The sequence below is a fragment of the Syzygium oleosum genome, unplaced genomic scaffold (assembly GCF_021117445.2).
Source record: "Syzygium oleosum isolate NSW1041296 unplaced genomic scaffold, Sole_v2.1 Sole_v2.02, whole genome shotgun sequence".
Lineage (NCBI taxonomy): Eukaryota > Viridiplantae > Streptophyta > Magnoliopsida > Myrtales > Myrtaceae > Syzygium > Syzygium oleosum.
The window spans coordinates 20,701,866-20,718,754 of NW_026607486.1; the positions used below are offsets into that span (position 1 = coordinate 20,701,866).

Genomic DNA, 16,889 nt, shown 5'->3' on the forward strand with positions numbered 1-16,889 from the left:
CCAAATGCACCGAACAAAAAGAGACAAAATAATCATTATGGTACCAAAATATCATAAGGAAATTATAAAAATAATTTGATGGAGAAATAACGACCCTCGAGTATAATTATAGCTTCTAATGTCAAACCTAATCGCACGGCACCCAAAGTCAGAGTTTCCACAGGACCTTCTTGCCGGTTTCTCACCAACTTTATTTATTTTTTTGTATTTTACTTTTTTTTTTAGGGTCCCGCTTACACCTACGTGATGACGTCACCGTGTGATTATTCTATTTCATTTTGCCTCTTTACCACCTATATGACGACCTCGTGATGCCATCATTTTATTTTTACTTGAAGAGATTCGAGCGGTTTTTGCTTTTTTATATTCCAATTTCGAAGTTATTGCATGTGATGATAAGCTATTGAAGTCAACAATTTATGGAAATCTCGGCACCACCGCCATCTAACCCAAAAAAGAAATCATTTTTCCTTCGACTTTTTAACACGATATATATAATTATTGCATTCTTTAATGACAATTTAGAAGAACGTTTAGGTTTACATGAGTAAATGCATCATGTCGAGTAAATTACATACGAATCATAACATCTTCATTTTGAAATCGCACGTCGAACTTGATATATTTTTTCTCGAGATAAACCCGGATTCGGAGCAGATTGATTTGATGGTACATTGCTACATACATGCAAGTGCGATTGCTGCCAAAATCATAGACAGTTAGAAAATTCCATATACTCAAAGCGAAGGCCAATTCAACACCTTTCTGTCAAGCCCGCTACCGGTGGTCTTTTCGATCAGAACTTTCCAAGAACCCAAAAGGGAACGAACCAACTCTGATCTACCGTTGTCAGTTGTCGATTTCTTTATCAGTCCGTCTAATAATTCAGCAAAAAGACCTTAGCGTATTCTTGGGTGACGGTCGTTTCTTCCAGTGGGAATAGCTTTGCTTTCACACCTTGAGCACCTGCTCCTTCTTTCCACTTTGCTCGGGTCTTGTTTTCACACCCTCCCTCATTTTCCTTCTTTGAAGCTTCAACTGCTGCCCTTCTCTCTCTCTCTCTCTCTCTCTCTCTCCCTGGAAACTGGTGGTTCTTTAGGAGGAGAGGAGAGGTGCAAATTGTTGATCTTTTCTTGGCTTCTCCTACATGGGGTGTTGCTTGAGTGCAAGAATCAAAGCTGACAATCTATTTCCCACAGGTATGAACCGGTCCTAACTCGTTTTCAGATGAAAGTTCGAGCTATACTGATGGCCTTTACTCGGGCACGAGGATCGCATTGGGTGTTATTGCCAGAATTAAGGACGTGCCATGGATAAATACGCTAGCTGTGTTGGCTATTGACCCTCCACTTGTTTTAGCTAGTTTCATTTTCCTTGATCAGGGGAAAGCTTTATTTATAGTGATGAGTTGTCTTTTTGGCTGATACGGTTGTTTTTGGGTTATTTCGAGTAAAAGTTTGTACTCAAGCTTCTCTTGAGCACCAGAATGTTTAGTCATTTCTAAAGCTGCTCTGGTTGTCTGGATCTTGAATGCCTGGCTTCGAGTATATTTTAGTCCTGTTTTTTGTAGGGTCTGAGATCACTACAAAAGGTTCTTCACTGAAATCTATCAATTTCCTCATACTCTTGGTGGCTATTATATGTTTTGGCTACAAATAATTACATCAACTGACGCAGAAAATATTAATGTAGAATGTTGAGACAGGTTGGAGTAGCTGAAATTGATGATCGGAAGTAACCAATCAAGATTACGGTTCTTTCGTATGTGATGAGATAAATGGCTTTTTCACTTTTGTCTAGGGGGAAAACAAGGGAATGTCTCGGGGGGTTCGAGCCGCAAGGTCTCATCCTATTCGGGGCCTCAAACTTCTCGGACAGAGGATGAGATATTGGAGTCATCCAATTTGAAGAGCTTCAGCTATAATGAACTCAGGGTGGCGACCAGGAACTTCCGGCCCGACAGTGTGTTGGGTGAAGGAGGTTTCGGGAGTGTTTACAAGGGATGGGTCGATGAACAAACCTTCGCTGCAACCAAGCCTGGAAGTGGCATTGTCATTGCGGTCAAGCGGCTTAACCAAGAAGGTTTCCAAGGTCACAAGGAGTGGTTGGTGAGTGTCATTTTTAGTACTATGCATCTCAAATAGTTTAAACATTCACAGCTTCTCTCGTTTTGTTTGCTTTTGAATGCACGCGACATGCAATTTATAGCTGGCCATGTTCTTAAACAATTTGATTTCAGCTCCAGATGTCAGTTCTGTTCTTTTCTTGACATGACTTTTAAAATGCAGACCGAAATAAATTACTTGGGGCAGCTGTATCACCCTAATCTAGTGAAACTGATTGGTTTTTGCTTGGAGGATGAGCACCGGCTTCTGGTTTATGAATTCATGCCTCGAGGCAGCTTGGAAAATCATCTGTTCAGGAGTGAGTAGTTTCCTGTAATAAAAGCGTGCTCTTCTCTGTTTTTATCAGAACTTTTTCTTGTAAACACGTACCTTAAAAGTCCAATCTTCATGAACAGGGAATTCCTACTATCAGCCACTATCTTGGAAACTCCGCATAAAGATTGCGCTTGGTGCTGCCAAAGGTGTCGCATTTCTTCATAGTGATGAGGCCAAAGTGATATATCGAGACATTAAGCCATCCAACATCTTGTTGGATTCGGTATGTAATAGAGAAGTTCTGTAGTGATATATAGCAGATAGGACTTGGAAGTTTTTGTCTTGCCTAGTCTTGCGCTCCTCACTCTTGAATTTTGCATTACGTGTACAGGATTACGATGCAAAACTTTCCGATTTTGGATTGGCCAAGGATGGGCCGACAGGCGACAAAAGCCATGTCTCTACAAGAATAATGGGTACCTTTGGATATGCTGCTCCAGAATATATGTCCACAGGTATCTGTCAATTGTGCAGTTCATTTTGACATTCTGATATCCTGATTCTTAAGCAAATGTTACTCCTGCAATTTCATCCATATCATCCCAAAATTTTCCTGTAGGCTGAAAAGCCTACTACTTGATGCAGCATTTTCTAGGTTAATACTCGACTCTGGTGAATTTTTGAGGACTAAGTCTGATCATTTATGGAAAAATATCATGAACTGGTTATGTGGTCATGTTTGTTCATTTCAGCTTGCGTTCGAAGAATTCATCTGATCGACCAACAAGTAGTGGAGTTAATTTTTTTAACGAAATCCTTAGTAGGATGTCATTAAATGGCATATGCAATCATCATGATGGTCATGATCCAAAAAAAGTCTCTCCCATCTAGATTCTAACATTTAACTCGTTCTCTTGTACAGGGCATCTCAGTCAAAAGAGTGACGTCTACAGCTTCGGGGTTGTCCTCCTCGAAATGCTATGTGGCAGGAGAGCGGTGGACAAAAACAGGCCGGCGGGAGAGCACAACTTAGTTGAATGGGCCAGACCTCACCTCACGAGCAAACGGAAGATTCTCCAAGTGATGGATCCTCGTATTCAAGGGCAGTACTCATTGGGCGTGGCCCTGAAATTAGCGAAGCTCGCAATCTGTTGCCTCTCAACTGAACCTAAGTGCAGGCCGACTATGAACGAGGTGGTCAGAGCATTGGAGCAACTTCAGGCCTCCGAAGAGGTAAAGGCTAATGAAACTTCATCAGAAGTGCAACACCCTTCAAGTTCGAGCGACGACTCCAAACATCCTAGAAGCACCAATGACAATAGTAAAGAACACAATGCGCTTCAATGAATGACATGGTTTGTAGAGTTACGCCACACTGGGAGGCGGTTTTTGAACTCGCCATAGCTACACTCACCGAACAAGTCTTCGGTTTGGAAGCTGAAGAGCATAGAGAATTATGATCCCCGGATCGTTGTCGATCCCATTTTCTCAGTGCCTCGCTGCCGAATCCTGAAGAGAGGATATTTTATCTGGTTGTATGTTATTCCTGCATAGCTGATAATATCATCCACTTGCTGTGTATACATGTTTGTTGTTCCTCACTAGTAATGAATACCAACTTTTGCCTTGCTGATGTAAAGCTCGAGCTGATTCGGCACATCCAAAGAGGCTTTGGATACCTTTTACGCGCTCCGTATCCGATCTTTCCTTTCCCTTTCCCTTTATCCTTAAAGAAAGGAAGCTTGATCAGCAATCCCCAAAGGGCTTACAAAGCGAAGCATCCTTTGCTTTGTGGGTGCTATAGAGAAGCAGTCTGATAGCTTTCTTGAGAATATATGCTATTCCTGAAGCAAATGATAGGTAAAAGAGAGTCAATATTCCCAAAATGAGACCATATGAAAATGAGGAACAGGCCATCATGGACAAAGAAAAGATCACCAAGAGCAGAGCAGAGAAAGATCATCTTTGTTCACAAAATTGCGCGCTTTTCCGAGGAGGCACGAGAACGGTGTAGCTTTTGTGTGCGACATACTCGTGCATCTGTTTGCGATTTCAATCTTTCCACGCTAACAAAAACGACATACTTGTCTGGAAAAGGGGAAGAAAACTTGTGTTAAAAGAAGCAAACTCCTTTCGAAAATTTTTAGAATCCAAAGGGGGTTTAAATTAAGAGAAACGAACGATTAATCTGTAGGGATGACCTGGAATAGGCAAAACAGTCACTTGGGTTAAATCAGAAGGGTCATCAAACTTGAAAACTAGATATATTAATAATTACCATTTTGAAAAACACAGCCGTCTTAGCTCAGCCGGTAGAGCGCATGGCTTTTAACCATGTGGTCGTGGGTTCGATTCCCACAGACGGCGGTCTGTATAATTTTAACTATTTTTTTGTTATCTTTTTCCCAACTTGTTATGTTGGTGGCACTCAACGACTTCAACTTGCTTCCAAATTCAGTTCTCTTCTCTCTCTCTTAAATATTTTTTTTCTGTATTCCAGGGGGAGGTGACCTGTGACAAAAATGAAAACTGTTCATGGGGTTCACGTCAATTGCCCAATTTGCCAAAAATGTTTGTATTAAATTCAAATGTGTTTCGGTTGACCTCCAAGACCAAGATTCATGTGACCACCATGCACTCCACTAATGCCATTGCCCACCACCACCACCACCACCCTCTCCCCTCCAAACCAGATTCTTCTCCCACCGCAATGTTCTCATGCATTCGCACACTTTTAACTCCTCTCTCTCTCTCTCCCCTTTTGTCTCTCGTATTCCCTCTCAATGTCCTCTCCTTCTTCTTCTTCCCCTCCCTTCGTTCTCTCGTTCTTATAAACCTGACCTTTCTTTTCCTTCTTCTTTCGACCTTCTTCGCGTTGCGAATACAATGAAATTCGAGGACCTGCTGATGGAGAGAAGCGAGGAGAAGCAGAAAAGACAGGACCTTGAGGAGGAGGTATGGCCTGGCCCCTCTCTCTCTCTCTCTCTCTCTCTCTCTCTCTCTCTCTCTCTCTCTCTCTCTCTCTCTCTGGGTTCTTTTATTGATGAAATGAAAAGGGTGATAACAAAATATTTGGCAGGTGACCAAGTTGCAAGCGGAATTGGAGGGGCAGCAAGTGCTCAACGGGGTCTTGCACTGTGCACTCGACTGCCCTGCTTCTTCCCACCCGGGTCTTCCCTCTCTGATTCCACCTCAGGTGACGAGCTCCACAATCTAGGCATCCATTGATGCATAACATTTGCGAGTGCATCATGGTCGTGTTGCATTTGATGCGGTGTCCTTGTGGTTGTGTCATCCGTTGTCTTGGTTAAAAAAAAGACGTCTTCGAAAAAGTTATGTATACCAACTCGATTTTATCATATTAGTGCCGAGCCAGATAGATTACAATGATGGGTCTAGATGTAGGTGCAGCACCCTTTTTGCTTAAGAGATTTCATGAGGCTCCCTAGGACTTGTCGAACACGCATTGACGCCCCGGAAGCTTGAGTAATTTGAGCAAAAGTATGAGACTGGCGTGATTGACATGGGTGGTGTATGTGGTGAAGAGCTGGGAAGTATCTTTGCATCTCTCACCTAATTGATACGATAATTTCCCAACGTTGTTTACATGTACAGGTTCAGGCGCTTCTGTCTGAATTAGCTATGGCGGAAGAAGAGATCGTTTGGCTAGAGCAGAAAATCAAAGATATGAAATGGAGGCTGTACCAAGAAAAGAAACACACACAGGAATGGCAGATGCTGCAGCAGCCCCGGCGACGGCGGCAACCGAATCGTTGTATCGACTACCAAGCAGAGATGAGAGAACACGAGCAGCCTTTGAAAATGCACTATTTAGAAGAAGCAAGGAAGCAGAAAATAATCAGACAAAGAAGAGCTTCGGTTGGTTCTGCTTCAGACATGCTGAGCATCAGTTCCGCAAGGTCCAGCGGTACGTGATCATTGGCACATATTTGTTGCCAACTAATGAATAATCTCTAATCATCTCTGAATGATTTTCGATTCTGTACCTAAATGTGAACTTTTGGTCCGTGTTCACGACTTTCTTTTGCTGTATGGGAATATGATTGGGCAGAAGAATCTGTCGACAAATCAATCAAGCATATAGGGAGAAGTAGATACCATGGCGGTATGGACCAGGAATATGGATACATTATAGAGAAGCCTAATGAACTCTCTGAGCAGCTGATCAAGTGCCTCATAAGCATATTCCTCAAATCGAACCACGTGTCACAGGATAGAGAAGGACCAAATCATGTTCCGAAGCTCACCCTAGCTTGCAAGAATTCCAAGTCCTCTGGAAAGAGCTCGTTTGGCTGCAAAATCTCTCCAACATTTGTCGATGGTTACATCTCGAGTCTCGACCCTTACGGCGTGTTGCTAGACGGAGATGGTACTTTCAGAGATATTGGTCAGTACAAAAGCTTTATCCCAATCACGAGAAGCTCATTAGACATCATGCATCTTCAGGAGTGTTTGCCAGTAATTCGGAAATTAAGGTGAGTCCCACAATCATTGAGAGAACCAACAGTTGATTTGACACAAAATCTCTTCGAGAGAAGCTTATGCAATACCGCCGATTCTTTTCAGGGTCTTGGTGCACAAATTGAGCAGTGTAGACCTGAGCTTTTTGACATATAAGCAGAAGTTAGCGTTCTGGATCAACATCTACAATGCCTGTTTAATGAATGTACTGTAAGACATCTCAAACATACATGAACAACAACAGCCGAAATCAGTCACTATCTGACCCAAAATCTCATTTCTGCCAAATTTTCCGATCCAGGCTTTTCTGGAACACGGTCTGCCCTCCTCTCAGGAGAAACTTCTGGCGCTAATGAATAAGGTATGCCAATATTTCCTGAGCTAATGAGTAAGTATTGTGCATAAGTGGTTTTATTTACATGAAGTAAGATTTCATCTTTAGTACGACAGGGACTTGTTTTCAATTGACTATGATGACATTTTGAGGCAGGCTGCATTGAACGTGGGCGGCATAGTACTAAACGCTCTGGCAATCGAGCATTTCATTCTCAGACATCCATGTGAAAGCACACATGTAAGTACAAAGACGACAGGATATTTAAGTCAGGCTCTTGAAACAAATTCATCAACCTAAGGTTGGTGAGATTGCTATCGAGTGCAAGGACCAAATAGTTCACGTGGTTCTCTTGCTTGTTCATGTTTTGCTCATCTTCTGGACAGATTAATGGTTCTTATACTCTAGTTGACTAGCACCGGTTTTTTGTATAGTTGTCTTTTCTGTGTTCTCTTCTCGTATTATCCGAAGAATCGTCTAACACCACAAACTTATCACTGCAAAAGGGTTCTATTGACGAGAAAGAAATGCTGCTTCGCCATGCCTACGGCCTCGGCTATCCTGAGCCAAATGTGACCTTTGCCCTTTGCCGGGGCAGCTGGTCTTCCCCTGCAGTAAGTCTAAGTCTCCTAGGTGTCTCGTCTCATTGATTCAACCAAAACTCTTGGTCGTCCGATCTTTACTCTTTTTGCTAATTCTGTTGATACACAGTTAAGGGTCTATACTCCAGAAGAGGTAGTGAACGAATTAGGGAGAGCAAAGGTCGAGTATCTGGAAGCGTCGGTGGGGGTCACGAGCAAGAGAAAGATCGCCGTGCCCAAGCTTTTGCAGTGGCACATGAGGGACTTCGCGGACGACATGGAGTCGCTCCTCGAGTGGATCTACAGCCATCTGCCGCGTTCCGGGACTCTCAAGAGATTGATGATGGAATGCTTGAACTACGACACCAAGTCCCACGCCTCCAAGATGGTCGAAATCCAGCCTTACCGATCCGAGTTCCGGTACTTGTTGGCCTTGTAACCGGAACAAGCGAGACACATCCCAATCAACGGGAAAAATGCACTAAACATCTTGACAGATTCAGCTCATCAGGAAGAGAAAACGACGGCCAGGCCGTGTTAAGATTCTGGTACTTGTTGGCCTCGACCACTAAGTTTCTAGGCCGTGCTAGGATGCAGCGCGACGCAATTTACGCTAGTTTTTCCGTCCGATTGGAGATTCAAGAGTGCATAACACAGATTATCAGAGCTGATCAAGCAATTAGCAGGAGCGTAATCGGCTCGGAGAGCAATTAATTAGGGTGCACCTGGAGTTACGCAATTAGCATTCTTTCCGCATAGATGTTTCAGATTCACCTTTGCTTCTGTACCATGAATTCAGTGATTTCATATCTTCCTATTGAAGAAAGTGGCTGCTACGTATTTAAGCAAATGGGAAAACATATCAACGATGGAAGATAAGTACGGAACAACTTATGTTTTAATTTGACATATGCTTCAATGCAATATCGAGGCAGCATTACTGGCTTAGATTGGACGATCATAGCCACTTAGAGCGCAATAATGTCGAAGATACTGAAGCTGAATATCCATTTAAAGTGGGACGCACCCCTCTTTATAATCAGCAGTATTTAACAAGTCTAATCATAAACTAATTGTAGCACGTTCTTTGTCTTTTTCGGCCAAACTAATCATACCAAGTTTGTTCCCAGAAAAAAAAAAAAAAGATAACGACACAAACGGTCAGTGAATCTTGACCCAATATGTAATGTGGTCTCTAAATTTTTAATTTGTTCAATGTAATCCCTGAATTTTAGCCTAATGTTCAATGTAGTCCCGAAACTGTTGATACATGTTCATTATAGTCCCTGAAATTACAATGAATAATTTCATAAATTTGTGCCAAAAGTTCATAGACGACATTAAACAAATTAAAAATTCAGGGATCACATTGCACATTTAGCCAAAATTTAGAAATTATATTGAATAAATTAAAAATTCATGAATTATATTACATATTAAATGAAAATTCAAAAACAGTTCATGTCATTTTGCCGGAAAAAAAATGATACGAATAAAAAAAGGGAAAAGTAGGTGACTAATTCATGAAATGATAGATAGTTAGGTGAAGAAGTAAAAAAACCTCCGTGGGGCTATCATTACTGCGCCTCTGGGTGGGCACTGCCCGAGCCTTTACACGTGGACGGCCGCGATCCCAGATTCCCCCCGCGCGGAGGCCCTCCGATGCGTCCACGCGTCATTCCGTTGACCGGTCGACCGCGCCGGGAAAGAAAAGGGTTCCTGCCTTTTTCTCCATCAGTTTGAGGGACCGCTTTTTCCAACCTCTTCTTTCAAGATTTCTCGTTCGTTCGTTCGTCCGTGTCGGCCCCTTCCTCGTTTGAATCGCGCTTTCTTGAAAGCCTCTCTCTCTCTCTCTCTGCCGCGACGAAACTCGTGCGCAGAAGGCCGAGCCCGAGGCCCCCACGCTCCCCCACGCGCCCGCTGTCTTGTCTTGTCTCTCTCTCCGACACTTTCGATGCCACACTGCGGGACTGTGGAGCGAGGGGTGTACCCGTTCGCCTTTGTCGTGTAATGGAATCATTGATACCCTTTTGACAGTCCCGGACGTTGGGCCAGTCGTTGGCGAAACCCACCCCACCAAAAACCCTCAATTCGAAGGGTTGCCCAAGAATCTCCGGAGGCTCCGACCTCTTCGAGGTAATGCGCGTTCTTGGAAGGATTCGATTTCCCGAGTTGAATTTTGTGTTCCTCGGTGTGTCGGCCTCTCCGTGCATGCATGCCCGGTTCTGGGTTTCGTTTGGAATTTTTGGGATTTTGCGTCTTTGCTTGTTTTTGTGTGTTGAGGTTCAGAACGGGTGTGGATTTGTCGAATTTGAGTTTCTGGTGGCCTTCGTGCTTCGCCTACGGTTGATCTGATGAAAACGGAAGCTCTGTCTTGTTCTCACCTTTCACTCGTAGTCGTGTGGTGGCGATTAAGCTGCATGATCGTTGTTTTGATGTGAATGGAGTGGAGGGCTGGTTCCAATTGGATTTGCATTGTCGGTTTCATTGTGCCGGACTTTCTGTCAGAATTTCTTTTTGCAATTCTCAGGAATTTGTGGGTACAACTTTTCGGTTTTCCAGCTTCGTTTTCTTTTGAAACTGCAGGAAACTTGTTTGTTCTGTTTTGAAAGTGTTATCTTTCGAAAACACGGAAGAATAGTTTTCAAGTTCAAGCTAGGGGGGGAAAACAGTCGTTTAGTTGTTTTTGGTTCGATTGAAAAACACGGGCATTGGTAGATGTGCTGTCACAGTAGAGATTAGACCCCACTCTTACCTAGTGTTGAGCACCCCCACCTCTCTCTCTCTCTCTCTCTCGCCCTCCCTCCCTCCATGACTGTTATCAATGGAGGCCCAGAGAGGGCACCAGATTGAAGAAAGCTTGACATCGACTAAGCCTGAAGACATGGCCTTTCCGGTATCAGGCTTTTGGAGGAGAAGTTTCAAGGCAGTTCCCAAATATCGTATACGAAAAAAGAATAAGCAAAACATGCATTTACTTTCACATTTACTTCCTGCTTATATCGAGTAATCCGTGGAAGTGAAGATCGTTAGATCCATAGTTTCCCTTTTTTTTTTTTTTTATTCTATGAATCTCGTGAATATTTGCAACAGCTAAAATGATTAATTTAATGTGGCAAATGTATGGTGAAATGATTTAATTAAATTAGCTTGACATCATTTATTTGTACAATGTAAATCTATACCGAACATTACTTATTAGCAACTAACACTATGCTTCTTAAGTATTATTCTTCATCTGTCCAGGTTCTGGTTTTTGGGTACAAAAACAATGGGAAGCTTATCGGATCACCAGTCCGATGGCGATACAGACATTAGTGATTCTGACATGGCTGATTATGAAGATAAATCATATGAAGAGCTGAAGAGTGGCAATCACCAGGTCAAAGTTTCAGATGAGGCATTTGCATGCCCCTACTGTCCCAAAAAGAGAAAGCGAGATTTCCAATATAATGAACTGCTGCAGCATGCTTCCGGGGTGGGCAAGAGTTCCTCGGATAAGAGAAGTGCAAAAGAGAAGGCCAATCACCTAGCTTTGGCAAAGTATCTGGAAAAAGATCTATCGGACGTGGCCGGTCCTTCGAAACTTGTTGATGAGGGTAAAGCTCCAATTGGCTGTAGCCATGATGATAAATTTGTCTGGCCATGGAAAGGAGTTGTCATGAACATTCCTACTAGACGGGTGGAAGATGGGCGGTATGTTGGCGAGAGTGGGTCCAAGTTGAGGGATGAGCTGACCAGAAGAGGCTTCAATCCTATGAGGGTTCACCCGCTTTGGAATTATCGGGGTCACTCTGGAAGTGCAGTGGTGGAATTCAACAAAGGTTGGCCTGGCTTGCACAATGCCATGTCATTCGAGAAGGCTTACGAAGCAGACCGTCATGGCCGCAAGGATTGGTATGCGGAGGGTACCCAAAAAATTGGGCTTTATGCATGGGTTGCCCGTGCTGACGATTATAATTCAAATAGTATTGTTGGGGAGCATTTGCGCAAGATTGGTGACCTGAAAACCATTCCAGAGATTATGGAGGAAGAGGCTCGAAAGCAGGATAGGCTTGTCTCTGATTTGACAAACATAATAGAGGTGAAGAATAAGTACATGCAGGAGATTGAAGAGAGGTGTAATGAGACATCAAAGTCTCTTAAAGTCATAATGACAGAGAATGATAAGCTTCATCAATCCTATGACGAAGGTCGCTCACATGTTTCTGCTATGAAGCTTAGGATTATTTTCTTAAGAATTTTAACATACAAGATTCAACCCCCACTTTCTGAATAGTATTATACTCTAAAGTTGGAAAATTATTTCCTATCAGCCCTAAGTTCTTAAGAAGTTAGGGAAATTTTGATCTTTTCTAGATTTTCAAACGATTAAAATATGAAACTTTGATCTTTGAACAGCCTTGAACTTTTAATTTATGTCTCGATTCAGCATTTTTTATGGAGCTGATATGTTTGACTGACCTCAAACAACACATTTTCTTTTTATGGAGCAATTGCAGAATTGAGAAAGATACAGACGAGTGCACATGATCACTACCGGAGAATTTTTAGTGATCATGAGAAGCTTAAGTTCCAACTAGAATCCCTCAAAAAGGACCTAGAAGTGCGAGGACAGGACTTGGAGAAGCGTGAAGCGCACAATGAGATTGAGAGAAAGAAGCTATTGGAAGAGATTGCAGAGGTATTTGTTGCTTTATTACTGCATATTTAATATAGAATATCCTCATCGATGTGCTAGTATTACGTTTGTATCATTCTTTATTTTGACTATCAATAAGCCTGGTGGCAATGGACCGATCTTTTAATCAAATTTTATTTTTGTGAGTGAATTGAATGCTGCATTTATGATTAGGAGAATGGAATGGTTATTTCGGTGATTATTTAATTGGAGACGACCAAATTGATGTTGTATTCAGTATTTAGAGTAGGCTTTCTTTATGGCAGATAATAAATGAATATCTTGAATGCATTGGCTTGCAGTCTGAAATTAGTGGGACCGATGAAAATACCATGAGATGCATTATGCATGCATGAAAAAATCACATTTAGAATCAAAGAAATAGCATTTTAGGAAAACATTGTTCTACTTGTGTGATACATTCATCCAGATTCATGAGCGAGACACGATATTGGATTCATACGCATCCTATGAGAACTAAAGACAGTATTTTGAAAAATGAACTCTTTTTTTCCATAGAGAAAAGAGTCTGAAGAAACAAAGTTAGCCTTGATGAAGTATAGCTCCAGAAGTGCAGTGTTGGTTGTATAACTAGACTCATGGAAGAAATATATGGTAGCCTCGTTGTTGACTGTATAATTAGACTTATTAACTTTTCAACAGCAGCTGATTTTCAGAAACGTTACTCTAGATATAATATACGATGAAGGATTCATATAGTAGACGAGACTTAATTGTCTAGCTTTGTGCTGCCAGGCTCTACTTTTGTCAATTACACCGCAGCTACTTTTTCTTTCCACTAGATCATGTAGGGCCAGGCTTTTGAAAGTTGTACTGTGGGAAGTTTTTGGAAAATATGCCTAGTAGGCTCGATGTTCTCATATATAGAGAAATTGGTTTCTCAGAATTCCTGGTCCTTGTATCACTTTTACGCAAATGCGTGCTCCAAGATTTTCACGAATATGTGTAACCCTCCATTTCTTCTTTTCGCACTTGCATTTTAGTCTAGTTTTCATTTTTGAAGCATCTGCCTTTGCTTATTTATTTTTGTAAAAATAGATTTGTTGTAGAGATGTTTAATATGATAATACATATGTGTATATGTGACACGAAATAACAATGCGACATTATTATCTCTGAATTCGTTAAACTGCTCGCAAATTGACGCCTATTGATAAACTCTATTTGCCGTTACTAATTAATTTTCGGTGTTGTGTGATCCTTTGCGCATCTTAGAGTATAATTATTTGGTGAGGCTAATTTCTAACTTCTTTTACATCAGAATGCCCAGAAAAACAGTTCACTTGAATTGGCTGCTTTGGAGCAACAGAAAGTCGATGAAAAAGTCCTAAAACTGGCTGAAGATCAGAAGGTGTTCCCATCATATTTTTTTCTCATGTCGAGAGAATGCTTACCTTTTCATTTTTTTCCTTTTTGAGACTATGATGATAGCGATTATATTATTTTGCAGAGGCAAAAAGAGGAACTTCATAATCGAATAATTCAACTAGAAAAGCAGCTTGATGCAAAACAAGCCCTGGAATTGGAAATTGAACAATTGAGAGGGTCAGTAAATGTCATGAAGCACATGGAAGACGAGGATGATGCTGAAATATTGAAAAAAGTAGATGTTTTGCTGTCGGATCTGAGGGAAAAGGAAGGGAATCTTGAGGATCTAGAAGCACTGAATCAAACTCTCATAGTAAAGGAACGTAACAGCAATGATGAGGTTCAAGATGCTCGCAAAGAATTGATCAACGCAAGTTTGCTTCTCGTCCTCTTTTATAGCGAAATTTTTTTAAATTGTTGGCTAGTAATTGGGTTCTCTTGTATCATTTGTCATCTTTTTCTTCTGTTACTTCACTCAACACAAGTTGCTCTTGCAACTGTATGACGCAGATTTGACTTACATAAGGTGCCAATCGACTTTACTTTGCAGGTGCTAAAAGACATGTTTAGTGGTTCCAAGGCACACATTGGCGTGAAGAGAATGGGAGAACTTGACAATGAACCATTCCTCGAAGCGATGAAGTTGAAGTATAATGAAGAAGAAGCAGAGGAAAAATCGTCAGAGCTCTGCTCGCTGTGGGAGGAATATTTGAGAGATCCAGACTGGCATCCCTTCAGAGTTATCGAGGTTGAGGGGAAGCATCAGGTATGACTTTTGTAGATTTCTCCTATTTGCCATCAACCAGGTCTGCAACAAGTCGATAGCTCTCATAAAACTTCGGTAGCTTACAACATCTCACACTGCTATAAGTTCTCGTTTTCAAGCCTCCTATATTTCGCGATACTTCCTGCTTAGCTTTTTATTTTGCATGTGAGAGACAGTTTCGTTTCTGAATCGACATTTTTGCAGGAAATAATTGATGATCAAGATGAGAAGTTGAATACTCTAAAGAGAGAAATGGGTGATAAAGTGTACCGGGCAGTCACGGCAGCACTCATGGAGGTGAATGAGTACAATCCTAGCGGAAGATACATAATTTCGGAGCTATGGAACTATAAAGAGCGGAGAAAAGCTTCGCTCAAAGAAGGAATTGATTTCCTTCTGACGCAGTGGAACGCACCTAAACCCAAGAGGGGAATGTCTTGAAGGTTAGTTTTTCATGTGTGAATTGTGTCTTTGCCTATTTTATACAAATAAGAAGTAATAGACGAGCGAGGATTGCATCCTGAGTTAGTTTGGATGTTCAGTTAGGGCTTTCGGTTACACAACTCTCTGTCAATAGCGTCCTTTGTTGGGCCAGAGAAACTGGTGTTTCTTTGTACTAGTAAAATGCTGATGCCAAGACAAAAAATCATTTTTAGTACTGAAAACTATATTTCTTTTTCTGGTACTTCTCTGGATCTCGCCGGTTTGACGGCCTCTCGCAAACTGTGTGTTCATGATAGTCCAGAAACGAATTAACCTGCAGTTTCTCACGCATTCATCTACAGGACTGCAAAATAAGAGGGTGGCGAGACGAGGCAATTCCTGTGAAGCTGCAATGTCTCGCCAGAGGATTGATTTTTCCATAACGGGTGACTGGCAATGCATGTTCCGAATAAGCTTTATCAAGCACTGAAGCTAAGTGAATGATTTGTACCGGGGAGGCTTAACTAACTGTGTATGTACGAGGATTCAGTCTTGTACTTAATTGCCTAACTGATCTCTTTTCCTAATATTGCCGTGAATTTGCTCCAACATAAGCTCAGATGATCACTCCATGATGTTGTCATGAACTATGGTACTGATGGATTCTGGTTATATCACGAAGTCACACAGGGTATATGAACTCCTCGACCCATAAGAAGAGAATTTCGGCCCATGATGAAATACTTCGCTAACCTCATCGATCAGGTAAAAGATAGTTGAAACCCGAGCGAGTGGCTCGAATGTGAAGTTTTTTGGGCTGGTGTGGGCGGCCCAAAAATGTCATTTTCCCCCCTTTTTTGATGCCCTGACAGAACTACAAATACATGTCAAGGGAAAGGATTGGAGCCTCATTTTATGCTCGTAAATCACTTTGCCCACCAAACCTTTCAAGATTAAGGGTGTGTTTGTTTGAGTAAAGAATATTTCACGTATTAGTTTTTAGATTTTCACTCGTTCGGTTTGTTGAAAATGATTAGTCAACGAAAAATCGTTTGACACAAAGTTAGAAGTTACAAAGTGATTTCCTAACTGAATAAGGGAAAAAAAAAATTTCTGGAAAATGATTTCTCTGAAAACATTTGTCTTTATCACGAAGTTTTCTTCGAAACAAACATATCCTAAAAGTAAGTCTCAATATATAATATAAGGTAATCGTTTTCACAGTTTATAATTTTCTTTAGTATCCAAAAAAAATTGAAAAGTTTCGTCTCAGTAACTTTCCAAAGGTGAAATGAATTTTGAATTTATCAGAAATTGGCATACATTTAAACATGTCTGTCTTTTTGCTTAAAAATTATGTTAACAAGTGCCCGTAGCGTACTAATTAAATTTTGTTTGCTATTGATAAGCGATAGGGTGGAGAGGGGCGATCAGCACTGCTACCTTTATCGACATCACCTTAAAGCTCTCACATTTATCGCAGAACCTTCATTTCGAGTAATAACTCATTCCACCTTAGATGCACAAGTCCATAACCGTAGCCTCGCCGTCGTGCGCACTAATTAATCCTACCCAAAAAAAGAACACTTTCCGAGACACTTTGGAAATCTAAGAGATTCGCGATTCATGAAGATCGATTCCTTTAACCGGATGATCTTACATTCTTAAAAGCGAAGCTTAACAAGTAAGTAAGTGTGCTCAAGGGGGGAATTGTTTCGCGATTTCCTTTTTACATGCATTTTTTACATTTCTCTTTACGCAAAAGTAATTAACTTTTATAAAATTATCGATAATTAACGGGAAGCACTTTCCCACATTCTTAGTTGCAAAGCTGACAATTTGAAAGAAAAAT

The 16,889-nt window shown here is 41.4% G+C and overlaps 3 protein-coding genes and 1 non-coding gene across 5 annotated transcripts; all 4 read left to right on the plus strand.

Moving 5' to 3' along the window:
* The first annotated feature begins 947 nt into the window (after positions 1-947).
* Positions 948-4,020, plus strand: LOC115673294 (receptor-like cytoplasmic kinase 176). Its single transcript, XM_030595417.2, has 6 exons — positions 948-1,199; positions 1,801-2,108; positions 2,289-2,424; positions 2,522-2,664; positions 2,773-2,896; positions 3,304-4,020. The coding sequence occupies exons 1-6, from the start codon at positions 1,148-1,150 to the stop codon at positions 3,726-3,728; spliced, it is 1,188 nt and encodes a 395-aa protein (XP_030451277.1). The 5' UTR covers positions 948-1,147; the 3' UTR covers positions 3,729-4,020.
* A 655-nt stretch (positions 4,021-4,675) lies between these two features.
* Positions 4,676-4,748, plus strand: TRNAK-UUU (transfer RNA lysine (anticodon UUU)). The gene has a single exon. It is a non-coding gene; the product is annotated as a tRNA-Lys (tRNA).
* Positions 4,749-5,034: 286 nt separating this feature from the next.
* LOC115673293 (uncharacterized) lies at positions 5,035-8,702 on the plus strand. Its single transcript, XM_030595415.2, has 9 exons — positions 5,035-5,336; positions 5,461-5,577; positions 5,997-6,309; positions 6,454-6,877; positions 6,969-7,068; positions 7,165-7,224; positions 7,354-7,437; positions 7,704-7,811; positions 7,909-8,702. The coding sequence occupies exons 1-9, from the start codon at positions 5,100-5,102 to the stop codon at positions 8,215-8,217; spliced, it is 1,752 nt and encodes a 583-aa protein (XP_030451275.1). The 5' UTR covers positions 5,035-5,099; the 3' UTR covers positions 8,218-8,702.
* An 823-nt stretch (positions 8,703-9,525) lies between these two features.
* On the plus strand, positions 9,526-15,624 carry LOC115673011 (protein INVOLVED IN DE NOVO 2). Of its 2 annotated transcripts, none has more exons than XM_056307339.1 (8): positions 9,526-9,914; positions 11,004-11,971; positions 12,281-12,462; positions 13,742-13,831; positions 13,931-14,218; positions 14,399-14,614; positions 14,819-15,057; positions 15,400-15,624. In XM_056307339.1, exons 2-7 carry the CDS (start codon positions 11,050-11,052, stop codon positions 15,053-15,055), a joined length of 1,935 nt encoding a protein of 644 aa, XP_056163314.1. In that variant the 5' UTR covers positions 9,526-9,914; positions 11,004-11,049; the 3' UTR covers positions 15,056-15,057; positions 15,400-15,624. The 2 variants fall into 2 exon arrangements, with proteins under 2 accessions (XP_056163314.1, XP_030450889.1); XM_030595029.2 differs by having other exon boundaries at positions 11,025-11,971.
* The last annotated feature ends 1,265 nt before the right edge of the window (positions 15,625-16,889 follow it).